This window comes from Bombina bombina, chromosome 6 (assembly GCF_027579735.1).
Source record: "Bombina bombina isolate aBomBom1 chromosome 6, aBomBom1.pri, whole genome shotgun sequence".
Lineage (NCBI taxonomy): Eukaryota > Metazoa > Chordata > Amphibia > Anura > Bombinatoridae > Bombina > Bombina bombina.
In genome coordinates, this window is record NC_069504.1 from 1,118,642,191 (window position 1) to 1,118,654,741 (window position 12,551).

Sequence of the window (12,551 nt, forward strand, 5' to 3'; positions counted from 1 at the left end):
GTTTCATATAGATAACATTGAGCTCATGCACATGAATTTACCGAGGAGTGAGCACTGATTGGCTAAAATGCAAGTCTGTCAAAAGAACTGAGATAAGGGGCAGTCTGCAGAGGCTTAGATACAAAGTGATCAGAGGTAAAACATATATTAATATAACAGTGTTGGTTATGCAAAACTTGGGAATGGGTAATAAAGGGATTATATATCTTTTTAAACAATAAGATTTTTGGAGTAGACTGTCCCTTTTAATCAATTTTATTTGTGTTTAGCAGAGTATAAAGTACTAACCTCTCATCTGTTTTTTCCTCCCAGACCAGACTCTAGTGGCTTTGAGCACGTGTTTGTGGGGGAATCTAAGCGAGGCAAAGAGATCATGGGACTTCATAACTGGATCCAGTTTTACCTGCAGGAGAAGAGAAACAACATTGATTACAAGGGATTTGTAGCACGCCAGTACAAGAGCCGGGTCAGTAGCAATGCTTGTTGGGTTACTGCGTTGCCATTTAGTGTCCAGCCTTACTAAATGGCTTTAGGTGACTATTCATGGCAGAGCCTCAGATAAACCTGGGTTATAGTTAAAGGGACATTGTATACTAGATTTCTCTTGTAAGGTGTATCCAGTCCACGGGTTCATCCATTACTTGTGGGATATTCTCCTTCCCAACAGCAAGTTGCAAGAGGACACCCACAGCAGAGCTTTCTATATAGCTCCTCCCCTAACTGCCACCCCCAGTCATTCTCTTGCAACTCTCGACAAGAAAGGAAGTATCAAGAGATATGTGGTGACTTAGTGTAGTTTTTGCCTTCAATCAAGAGTTTGTTATTTTTAAACGGTACCGGCGTTGTACTTTTTTACTCTCAGGCAGAAATTAGAAGAAGAATTCTGCCTGGAGGTTTGATGATCTTAGCGGTTTGTAACTAAGGTCCATTGCTGTTCTCACACATAACTGAAGAATATGGGAAAACTTCAGTTGGGGGAACGGTCTGCAGATTACCTGCTTTGAGGTTCAGTATTTTTATTTCTAGAGAGATGAATAAGTTCTAGAAAATGCTGACAGAGCCTTGTGTATTTGAGGTAAGCCTGATGCAGTGATTTAACAGCAACTGGGATCATGCTTACAAAACAGGGTAATACTCATGTTAATATTCATATTACTTAGTGACAAAACGTTTACATGATTTCATAAATAGGACGTTTTTTCTCTGAGGGAGATAAGTCTTTATTTGGGGCCTAGTTTCCACATGGCTAGTCAGATACTCCTAGGAGTACTTTCTTAAGGCCCCTCTGGCATCTAGTACATGGTGGGAGGGGCCTATTTAGCGCTCTAAATGCGCAGTTTTAATTCAGACTGAGACATCCAGCTTCCCTAGAGGTTTCCTCTGGCATCTGAGGACCATTTCAAAGGGGTTATTTCTGCACAAAATCGTTTTTGAGGGCAGGTAGGAGCCTCAGCAGAGCTGTGGCAAGGTGCTCAATTGACTTTTAACGTTTTTTAACGTATTTCAATCCGGGTTGGGGCCTAAGGGGTTAATCATTCATTTGCAAGTGGGTGCAATGTTGCTTTAGTCCCTTACACACACTGTAAAAATTTCAAAGATTTTACTGTATTTTTACACTGTTTTGCCGTTTAAGTGCTAGTTTTTTTCTCTTAAAGGCACAGTAACGTTTTTGTTTTAATTGCTGTTTCACCTTTATTAAAGTTTTTCCCAAGCGTGCTTGTCTCATTACTAGTCTGTTAAACATGTCTGACATAGAGGAAACTCCTTGTTCAATATCTTTTGAAGCCATGGTGGAACCCCCTCTTAGAATGTGTACCAAATGTACTGATATTTCTATAAACTATAAAGACCATATTATGGCGCTTAAAGATTTATCTCCAGGGGATTCTCTGACTGAAAAGAGGGAGATTATGCCATCTAGCTCTCCCCATGTGTCAGAACCTATAACTCCCGCTCAAGTGACGCCAAGTACATCTAGCGCATCTAATTCTTTTACCTTACAGGACATGTCGGCAGTTATGAATGCTACCCTCTGAGGTATTCTCCAAACTGCCAGGGCTACAAGGAAAGCGAGACAGCTCTGGGGCTAGAACTAATACAGAGCTTTCTGACGCTTTAATGCCTGTGTCCGATATACCCTCACAATACTCAGAAGCCGAGGCAGGTGAGCTTCTATCTGTGGGTGACATTTTTTTTTTTTTTTTTTTTTTTTTTTAATTTTAATTTTTTTATTGAGGTTTAGTTAAAGACATACATAGATAAGGCTTCAATGTTACAAGAGTAATAAAATAAGCATGCAAGAGACGTTTAGCCAACAATTTACATAGTTTGCAAACATTAGACAAATAAGAAGCTAATCTTTCAGGAACCTTCTACATGATATAATAGGTTACTCTTGGGCCAACAAAAGTATCAGGAGATAATGAAGTGGAAGAAGGGACTTGTAACCAAGGAGGCCACTTTTGGGTCTCAATGATAAACCTCTATTTTTTAGAATTTAATAGCAATTATATTCCTGAGGACCTGTAGACTCATCAAATATAAGATATGAGGGGTATTAACTGTAAATACTTATGAATCCACAGGACTACTCATAGCATACGTAAATCCCTTTCTTGAAGGAAATAAGGCAGTTAGAGTATAGCCAATATACAAAATGCTATGTAAAATATAAAATAATACTCATTTCTAATAGTGATAAACAGAATCTGAAGTGGAATATTTTAATATAATATTTGCTTCCTGTAGTGATAGATAAAGTCTGAAGTGGCATATTCAATCTAGCCCCTTGATAGAGGCTACCAAACACTGCGTTAGGAGCATATATACAGATGGGAAGCAATAGTGATCAGTCCTGCTGATCCGAATGATCTTACAGATTCTTTTCTTAAATATTATGCGGGAGTTAAAGCTTAGGAAATGAGGAATGCAATAGTTAAATTGCGGTATACACAAGACAAACCGCGTATTGAGCCCCTCTAAAATAGAGGGTACATTATCATGGGTGGTGGGGGGAGGGGGTGAGTTAAATATGAAGTTATCCATAATACTAGTATTCAATGTATTGGTCTCAAAATATTTATTATATTTGTAAGTTGTTCCACCCTCTCCGAACTAGGGCTAGGGAAATGAGTGTGCAAGCACCCGACACAGCTGTTCACATATAGAGACTGTTGTGAGCAACCCAAACATATAGAGAGACGCTCTTACTTGTTGCACTGCTGAGGAGAACTAATAGTATAGTTAAGGGTGGGTTACAGGGTGAGTAAACATAGTTGGATATGGTAGGGACTGTTATATCCCACATATAGACATATAAACCACATTCCGATCCCTACTCAGTTGCCATAATATTGAGAATCTCTAAGACGTGAGCTTGATATGTATGATAACAAATCTACTTCAACTAAACTTCATGTTATTCTGTTGCGGGAAGCATTTGTTAAGTAAAAATTGGAGAGTGTCATGTCCTTTGCTTGAGATATTAATAGTCTTATCCTACATTCTGATTTATATATCATGCGTATAGGCTATAATAACCATGGGAGATAAGGAGGATATTAACATATGGTTTATATGGTGGATATAAACTGGGAGATATTGTATGTGTCATTCAATATACTCAGGAATAAGGTTATTTAAGGGACAATAAACATCTAATAGGTCCAAATCAGTTATTACTAACCTAAATTAAATTAAGTACAAACAGTCATGGGGAGTGAATGAGTGAGTGTATTACTAGGAGGTAACCACCGTCTATCAAATCAAAATGGTGTAAATATATGTCTGCCACAGTGCATGGGCCCTATGCCCTGCAGCAGTAAATATAGGGTTCTAATGGACAGTCAAATATAGAGTAAAACCTCCATTGCAATGTCACCCTTGTTCAGCAATTACTCACGCATCCCCTGTATGTATTAATGGGACAAGCAGATAGTTGTACTTTAAGAGAACTAGCACAGTAGAAATTTAATGAACTATACCCTTCCAAAATTATATTAGTTTTGGTAGTTGTGACAGGTTTAACCCTATGCAATAGGTTGCCTCATGGATATAGCCTAAGAGATATTTTCACACCCGCACACAGATAAGTTATACAAAAAGATTTGATCCCTATACTAGTGATAGAATAAAAGAAAGTAAATGTGGTCTGAGTGTATCTTACAATTATAAGCTACTGCAACACGAGTATTGTTATAGGCAGACTGAATAAAGAGCCAATACCCTCAGCCACCCTCAACCAACAGTTTGGTATTATAGTGTAGCAGAACCTTAGGATTTGTAAGTATATAAAATTAAAATGATAATACAGAGATGTTATGTTATGTTCCTGGCAGATCTAGAAAATGATATGGTAATTACTAACTAATCTACAGCACACAACCTCTCAAACAAAAATGTGAAACATTATGGGGGTATGCTTCTATGTCAGACTCAATATGCTGTGGCTAGAATAGTGAACTCTATGCAGCAGGTAGTGGTGCTAAGCTAGGAGAAAATTTAAAACAAAAAAACAAATAACAGGCTTAACCAACAGATAAACACATGTGAAACTGTAGTAAGAGCATCACCCTCTAGGAACAATGCTGATTTTATGTCACAAAAGTTCCTCAGAGGCTCTGCAGCTAAATCCTTTCATGCCAGATTAAGTTCGCTGAAATGCACTTTGTCAGCCCCTCACGCTGACTTTGCCAGGGTCCCACTGCAGCTGCTTCAAGCATAGCTAGGTAGAGCAAATTAACTAAAACAACTTCTATATGACTGCTCCAAAAGGGGTGAGAAATATAAGCAAAGAAGTATAGCGGCCCAATATAAGCTACACAATCATCTTCACATAATAGGGCAACAAAATGGTTTAACAAACCTTGCACAGTAATAAACCGAGCAGGTATACAATATGAATGTGGGTACAAATTGAAAGTAAACTTGGCGATGACAATATGTCCAGAGTGGTATACATCAGTTAGTAGGCAGTGAAGTACATGTAATGGCGCCAACACTTTAAGGCGCTCCAAAGTTCACTGAACCACTCACAGCAAGGATGAGTCCCTAACCCACACCAACTCGCTGTGTAGCGCTAGGTATGGGCTGCATGATAGATTCCCAACCCTTAGAACATAGGCCACACTGGGTAAGACTCTCCGGATGAGGGGACACTTCCGCTTGTATAAAGTGAGAGACTCTTTGGGTGTCTGCTCTATCGGGTCGGTCAGACCGCACCAGTCTCGGTTTCCAGTGATCATTGTAAGGTCCGACACAAGACACTAGCCTTTTTGCTTCTGTTCCGCACGTAACTGCATCGGGTGGTTCACAAGCTGGGCTGACCTTATACAGGGGCTGAAGACTCTCAGGTGGTGCAGTCTGTAGGTCCGCAGTACCTCTATCCTTGAGAGCAGGTTTGTAAGAGTAGGCGGCATGAGGTGGGAGTATAGCTGCTGGTTGTTGAGACTCCATATCGGGCTGGCATCTGAACGCATCTCTGCATGCCTCTATGAACTCATGCATTCGCACCAATATGCGCTCAGCATCCTCCATGTTGAGAGGGGATAACGGTCACTCAAGGTAGAGGATAAAGATAAAGTCTCTCAGTTAGTTTGGCTCCCAAGTGGAGGTGTCAGTTAGGCCGCAAGATGGCCGCCGTAAACTGCACAGCCAGCGAAGGATATATCAGGGTAGGAGAAGTCTGTAAATAAGGTGCCGCTCCTAGGAAAAGTGGCTGTTGAGTACTGCTGTGCTATCAGACCAGCTTTAGAAGTTTTATAGTAGGATGGATGGCCACAGACGGTCGCTAGATTAATCTTTTATAGAAAGTATGGTAGGAGCTGCTAAGAAGTGCGACCGTCCGGCTTCAGAGTTGGCTCCGCCCAGCGTGGGTGACATTTCAGACTCAGGGAAGGCATTACTTCAGTCTGATTCTGAAATGACAGCGTTTAAATTTAAGCTTGAACACCTCCGCTTATTGCTTAGGGAGGTTTTAGCGACTCTGGATGACTGTGACCCCATTGTGGTTCCAGAGAAATTGTGTAAAATGGACAAATACTTTGCAGTGCCTGTTTACACTGATGTTTTTCCAGTCCCTAAGAGGTTTTCGGAAATTATTACTAAGGAATGGGATAGACCAGGTGTGCCGTTCTCTCCCCCTCGTGCTTTCAAAAAGATGTTTCTTTCATGTAATTAGCAAGAGTCCATGAGCTAGTGACGTATGGGATATACATTCCTACCAGGAGGGGCAAAGTTTCCCAAACCTTAAAATGCCTATAAATACACCCCTCACCACACCCACAATTCAGTTTTACAAACTTTGCCTCCGATGGAGGTGGTGAAGTAAGTTTGTGCTAGATTCTACGTTGATATGCGCTCCGCAGCAAGTTGGAGCCCGGTTTTCCTCTCAGCGTGCAGTGAATGTCAGAGGGATGTGAGGAGAGTATTGCCTATTTGAATGCAGTGATCTCCTTCTACGGGGTCTATTTCATAGGTTCTCTGTTATCGGTCGTAGAGATTCATCTCTTACCTCCCTTTTCAGATCGACGATATACTCTTATATATACCATTACCTCTGCTGATTCTCGTTTCAGTACTGGTTTGGCTTTCTACAAACATGTAGATGAGTGTCCTGGGGTAAGTAAATCTTATTTTCTGTGACACTCTAAGCTATGGTTGGGCACTTTGTTTATAAAGTTCTAAATATATGTATTCAAACATTTATTTGCCTTGACTCAGAATGTTCAACTTTCCTTATTTTTCAGACAGTCAGTTTCATATTTGGGATAATGCATTTGAATTAATCATTTTTTCTTACCTTCAATTTGACTCTTTTTGCCCTGTGGGCTGTTAGGCTCGCGGGGGCTGAAAATGCTTCATTTTATTGCGTCATTCTTGGCGCGGACTTTTTTGGCGCAAAAATTCTTTTCCGTTTCCGGCGTCATACGTGTCGCCGGAAGTTGCGTCATTTTTTTGACGTTATTTTGCGCCAAAAATGTCGGCGTTCCGGATGTGGCGTCATTTTTGGCGCCAAAAGCATTTTGGCGCCAAATAATGTGGGCGTCTTGTTTGGCGCTAAAAAAATATGGGCGTCGCTTTTGTCTCCACATTATTTAAGTCTCATTATTTATTGCTTCTGTTTGCTAGAAGCTTGTTCACTGGCATTTTTTTCCCATTCCTGAAACTGTCATTTAAGGATTTTGATCAATTTGCTTTATATGTTGTTTTTTCTATTACATATTGCAAGATGTTCCACGTTGCAACTGAGTCAGAAGATAATTCAGGAAAATCACTGCCGGGGCTGGAGCTACCAAGCTAAGTGTATCTGCTATAAATTTTTGGTATCTGTTTCTCCAGCTGTTGTTTGTATTGCATGTCATGACAAACTTATTAATGCAGATAAAATTTCCTTTAGTACTGTTATATTACCTGTTGCTGTTTCGTCAACATTTAATTTTCAGAGTGTTCCTGTTAAACATAAGAGATTTTATTTTTTAAATCCATTTAGAAGGCTATGTCTGTTATTTCTCCTTCTAGTTTACATAAAAGTCTTTTAAAAACTTCTCTTTTTTCAGATGAATTTTTAAATGAACATCATCGTTCTGATACTGATAATGGTTCTTCTGGTTCAGAAGTTTCTGTCTCAGAGGTTGATGCTGTTTAAATCTTTGTATTTGTTCAAGATGGAATTTATTCGTTCTTTATTTAAAGACGTATTAATTGCTTTAGATATAGAGGATTCTGGTCCTCTTGATACTAAATCTAAACGTTTAAATAGGTTTTTTTTTTAAATCTCCTGTATTTATTCCAGAAGTGTTTAATCTCCCTGATGCTTTTTCTGAAGTAATTTCCAGGGAATGGAATATTTGGGTAATTCTTTTACTCCTTCTAAACGTTTAAGCAATTTTTTTCTGTGCCATCTGACAGATTAGAGTTTTTTTGGGACAAAATCCCTAAGGTTTGGGGCTGTCTCTATTCCTGCTATAATGTACTACTATTCTTACGGCAGATAGTACTAAATTTAAGGATCCTTTAGATAAGAAAATTGAATCCTTTCTAAGAAAAGTTTACTTATGTTTAGGTAATCTTCTTAGACCTGCTATATTTTTACCGGATGTTGCTGCAGCTTCATCTTTTTGGTTAGAAGTTTTAACGCAACAAGTAACAGATCATAATTTTATAGCATTATTTTTATTCTATAACATGCTAATAATTTTATTGGTGATACCATCTTTTGATATCATTTGAGTTGATGTCAGGTATATGTCTCTAGCTATTTTAGCTAGAAAAGCTTTATGGATTTAACTTGGAATGCTGATATGTCTTCTAAGTTAACTTTGTTTTTCCCTTTCTTTCCAGGGTAATAATCATTTTTTCGTTCTTTTTCTCATAATAAGGAACAAAAGCCTGATCCTTCATCCTCAGGAGCGGTTTCAGTTTGGAAACTATTTCCAGTTTGGAATATATCCAAGCCTTATAGAAACCTATAGTCAGCTCCTAAGTACCCATGAAGGTGCAGCCCTTTTTTCCAGTTCAGCTGGTATGGGGCAGATTACGTTTTATTCAAAGGAGTTTGGATCAATTCCGTTCTCAATCTCTGGTTTCAGAACATTGTTTCAGAAAGGTACAGAATTGGCTTCAGTTAAGGCCTCCTGCTAAGAGATTTTTTTTTTCTTCCCGTGTCCCAGTTAACACAGCAAGGCTCAGCATTTCTGAAATGTGTTTTAGATCTAGAGTTGGCTGGAGTAATTATGCCAGTTCCAGTTCTGGAACAGGGGCTAGGGTTTTTATTTTATCTCTTCATTGTACCAAAGAAGGTTAATTCCTTCAGACCAGTTCCGGATCTATCAATATTGAATCGTTATGTATACCAACATTCAAGATGGTTACTGTAGGACTATTCTGCCTTTTGTTTAGCAAGGGCATTTTATGTCTACAATAGTTTTGCAGGATGTGTATCTGCATATTCCGATTCATTCAGATCACTTTTAGTGTTTGAGATTCTCTTTTTAGACAAGCATTACCAGTTTTGTGGCTCTACTGTTGGGCCTAGCCTCAGTTCCAAGAATTTTTTTCAAAGATTCTCGGTGCCCTTCTTTCTGTATTCAGAGAACAGGGTTTTGGTATTTCCTTATTTGGACGATTATCTTGGTATTTGCTCAGTCTTCTCATTCGAAGAATCTCATGCGATTCGACTTGTGTTGTTTCTTCAAGATCATGGTTGGAGGATCAATTTACCAAAAAGTTCATTGATTCCTCAGTCAAGGGTAACCTTTCTGGGTTTCCAGATAGATTCAGTGTCCATGACTCTGTCTTTAACAGACAAGAGACGTCTAAATTGTGTTCAGCTTGTCGAAACCTTCAGTCACAATCTTTCCCTTCGGTAACCTTATGCATGGAAATTCTAGGTCTTATGACTGCTGCATTGGATGCAATCCCCTTTGCTTGTTTTTCACATGCGACCTCTTCAGCTCTGTATGCTGAATCAATGGTGCAAGGATTACACAAAGATATTTCAATTTATATCTTTAAAACCGATTGTTCGACACTCTCTAACGTGGTGGACAGATCACCATCGTTTAATTCAGGGGGCTTCTTTTGTGCTTCCGACCTGGACTGTAATTTCAACAGATACAAGTCTCACAGGTTGGGGAGCTGTGTGGGGATCTCTGTCGGCACAAGGAGTTTGGGTATCTCAGGAGGTGAGATTACCGATAAATATTTTGGAACTCCGTGCAATTTTCAGAGCTCTTCAGTTTTGGCCTCTTCTGAAGAGAGAGTTGTTCATTTGTTTTCAGATAGACAATGTCACAACTGTGGCATACATCATCAAGGAGCGACTCACAGTCCTCTGGCTATGAAAGAAGTATCTCGAATTTTTTTGGTTTGGGCGGACTCCAGCTCCTGTCTAATCTCTGCGGTTCATATCCCAGGTGTAGACAATTGGGAAGCGGATTATCTCAGTCGCCAAACGTTGCATCCGGGCGAATGGTCTCTTCACCCAGAGGTATTTCTTCAGGTTGTTCAAATGTGGGAACTTCCAGAAATAGATCTGATGGCGTCTCATCTAAACAAGAAACTTCCCAGATATCTGTCCAGATCCCGGGATCCTTAGGCGGAGGCAGTGGATGCATTATCACTTTCCTTGGAAGTATCATCCTGTCTATATCTTTCCGCCTCTAGTTCTTCTTCCAAGAGTAATCTCCAAGATTCTGAAGGAATGCTCGTTTGTTCTTCTGGTAGCTCCGGCATAGCCTTACAGGTTTGGTATGCGGATCTTGTCCGGATGGCCTCTTGCCAGTCATGGACTCTTCCGTTAGACCAGACCTTCTGTCACAAGGTCCTTTTTTTCCATCAGGATCTGAAATCTTTCAATTTAAAGGTATGGCGATTGAACGCTTGATTCTTGGTCAAAGAGGTTTCTCTGACTCTGTGATTAATACTATGTTACAGGCTCGTGAATCTGTATCTAGAGAGATATATTATAGAGTCTGGAAGACTTATATTTTTTGGTATCTTTCTCATCTTTTTTCTTCGCATTCTTTTAGAATACCGAGAATTTTACAGTTTCTTCAGGATGGTTTAGATAAGGGTTTGTCTGCAAGTTCCTTGAATGGACAAATCTCTGCTCTTTCTGTTCTTCTTCACAGAAAGATTGCTATTCTTCCTGATATTTATTGTTTTGTACAAGCTTTGGTTCGTATAAAACCTGTCATTAAGTCAATTTCTCCTCCTTGGAGTTTGAATTTGGTTCTGGGAGCTCTTCAAGCTCCTCCCTTTGAACCAATGCATTCATTGGTCATTAAATTACTTTCTTGGAAAGTTTTGTTCCTTTTGGCCATCTCTTCTGCCAGAAGAGTTTCTGAATTATCTGCTCTTTCTTGTGAGTCTCCTTTTCTGATTTTTCATCAGGATAAGGCGGTGTTGCGAACTTCTTTTGAATTTTTACCTAAAGTTGTGAATTCCAACAACATTAGTAGAGAAATTGTGGTTCCTTCATTATGTCCTAATTCTAAGAATTCTAAGGAGAAATCATTGCATTCTTTGGATGTTGTTAGAGCTTTGAAATATTATGTTGAAGCTACTAAGTCTTTCCGAAAGACTTCTAGTCTATTTGTTATCTTTTCCGGTTCTAGAAAAGGCCAGAAAGCTTCTGCCATTTCTTTGGCATCTTGGTTGAAATCTTTAATTCATCTTGCCTATGTTGAGTCGGGTAAAACTCCGCCTCAGAGGATTACAGCTCATTCTACCAGGTCAGTTTCTACTTCCTGGGCGTTTAGGAATGAAGCTTCGATTGATCACATTTGCAAAGTTGCAACTTGGTCCTCTTTGCATATTTTTACTAAATTCTACCATTTTGATGTATTTTCTTCTTCTGAAGCAGTTGTTGGTAGAAAAGTATTTCAGGCAGCAGTTTCAGTCTGAATCTTCTGCTTATGTTTTTTATTAAACTTTTTATTTTGGGTGTGGATTATTTTCAGCAGGAATTGGCTGTCTTTATTTTATCCCTCCCTCTCTAGTGACTCTTGTGTGGAAAGATCCACATCTTGGGTAGTCATTATCCCATACGTCACTAGCTCATGGACTCTTGCTAATTACATGAAAGAAAACATAATTTATGTAAGAACTTACCTGATAAATTCATTTCTTTCATATTAGCAAGAGTCCATGAGGCCCACCCTTTTTTGTGGTGGTTATGATTTTTTTGTATAAAGCACAATTATTCCAATTCCTTATTTTATATGCTTTCGCACTTTTTTATCACCCCACTTCTTGGCTATTCGTTAAACTGAATTGTGGGTGTGGTGAGGGGTGTATTTATAGGCATTTTAAGGTTTGGGAAACTTTGCCCCTCCTGGTAGGAATGTATATCCCATACGTCACTAGCTCATGGACTCTTGCTAATATGAAAGAAATGAATTTATCAGGTAAGTTCTTACATAAATTATGTTTTTTACATTAAAGGGACACTGTACCCACATTTTTTCTTTCATGATTCTGATAGAGTATGACATTTTAAGTAACTTTCTAATTTACTCCTATTATCAAATTTTCTTAATTCTCTTGGTATCTTTATTTTAAATGCAAGAATGTAAGTTTAGATGCCGGCCCATTTTTGGTGAACAACCTGGGTTGTCCTTGCTGATTGGTGGATAAATTCATCCACCAATAAAAAAGTGCTCTCCAGAGTTCTGAACCCCCAAAAAAGCTTAGATTCCTTCTTTTTCAAATAAAGATAACAAGAAAACGAAGAAAAATTGATAATAGGAGTAAATTAGAAAGTTGCTTAAAATGTCATACTCTATCAGAATCATGAAAGAATAAATTTGGGTACAGTGTCCCTTTAAAAAATCCTGTGGCACACCACCATCCCAAAGGCACACCAGAGGATCTCTCACGGCACACTGGATGAAAAACACTGGTCTATTACATGCAGTTATATGAAATTAGTGTATACTGTCCCTTTAGAGGGAAAAAAGAATTTCATGTCTCCTTATAAAAACATTTGTTTTCCTTCTGGTTTCCAAAGTCCTCAGCAATGATATCAACAAAAACTGCACTGCTTAAAA

General features: G+C 39.0%; 1 protein-coding gene across 2 annotated transcripts in view; it reads left to right on the top strand.

Annotated features, from left to right (window-relative positions):
• The window catches only part of LOC128664261 (poly(U)-specific endoribonuclease-A), a 169,486-nt gene that overhangs the window by 129,430 nt on the left and 27,505 nt on the right, over positions 1-12,551 (top strand). For both annotated transcript variants that reach the window (XM_053719080.1, XM_053719079.1), the window contains one exon: positions 313-466. In XM_053719080.1, coding sequence (XP_053575055.1) covers positions 313-446 — 134 coding nt within the window. In that variant the 3' untranslated portion in view covers positions 447-466. The remainder of the gene's footprint in view (positions 1-312; positions 467-12,551) is intronic.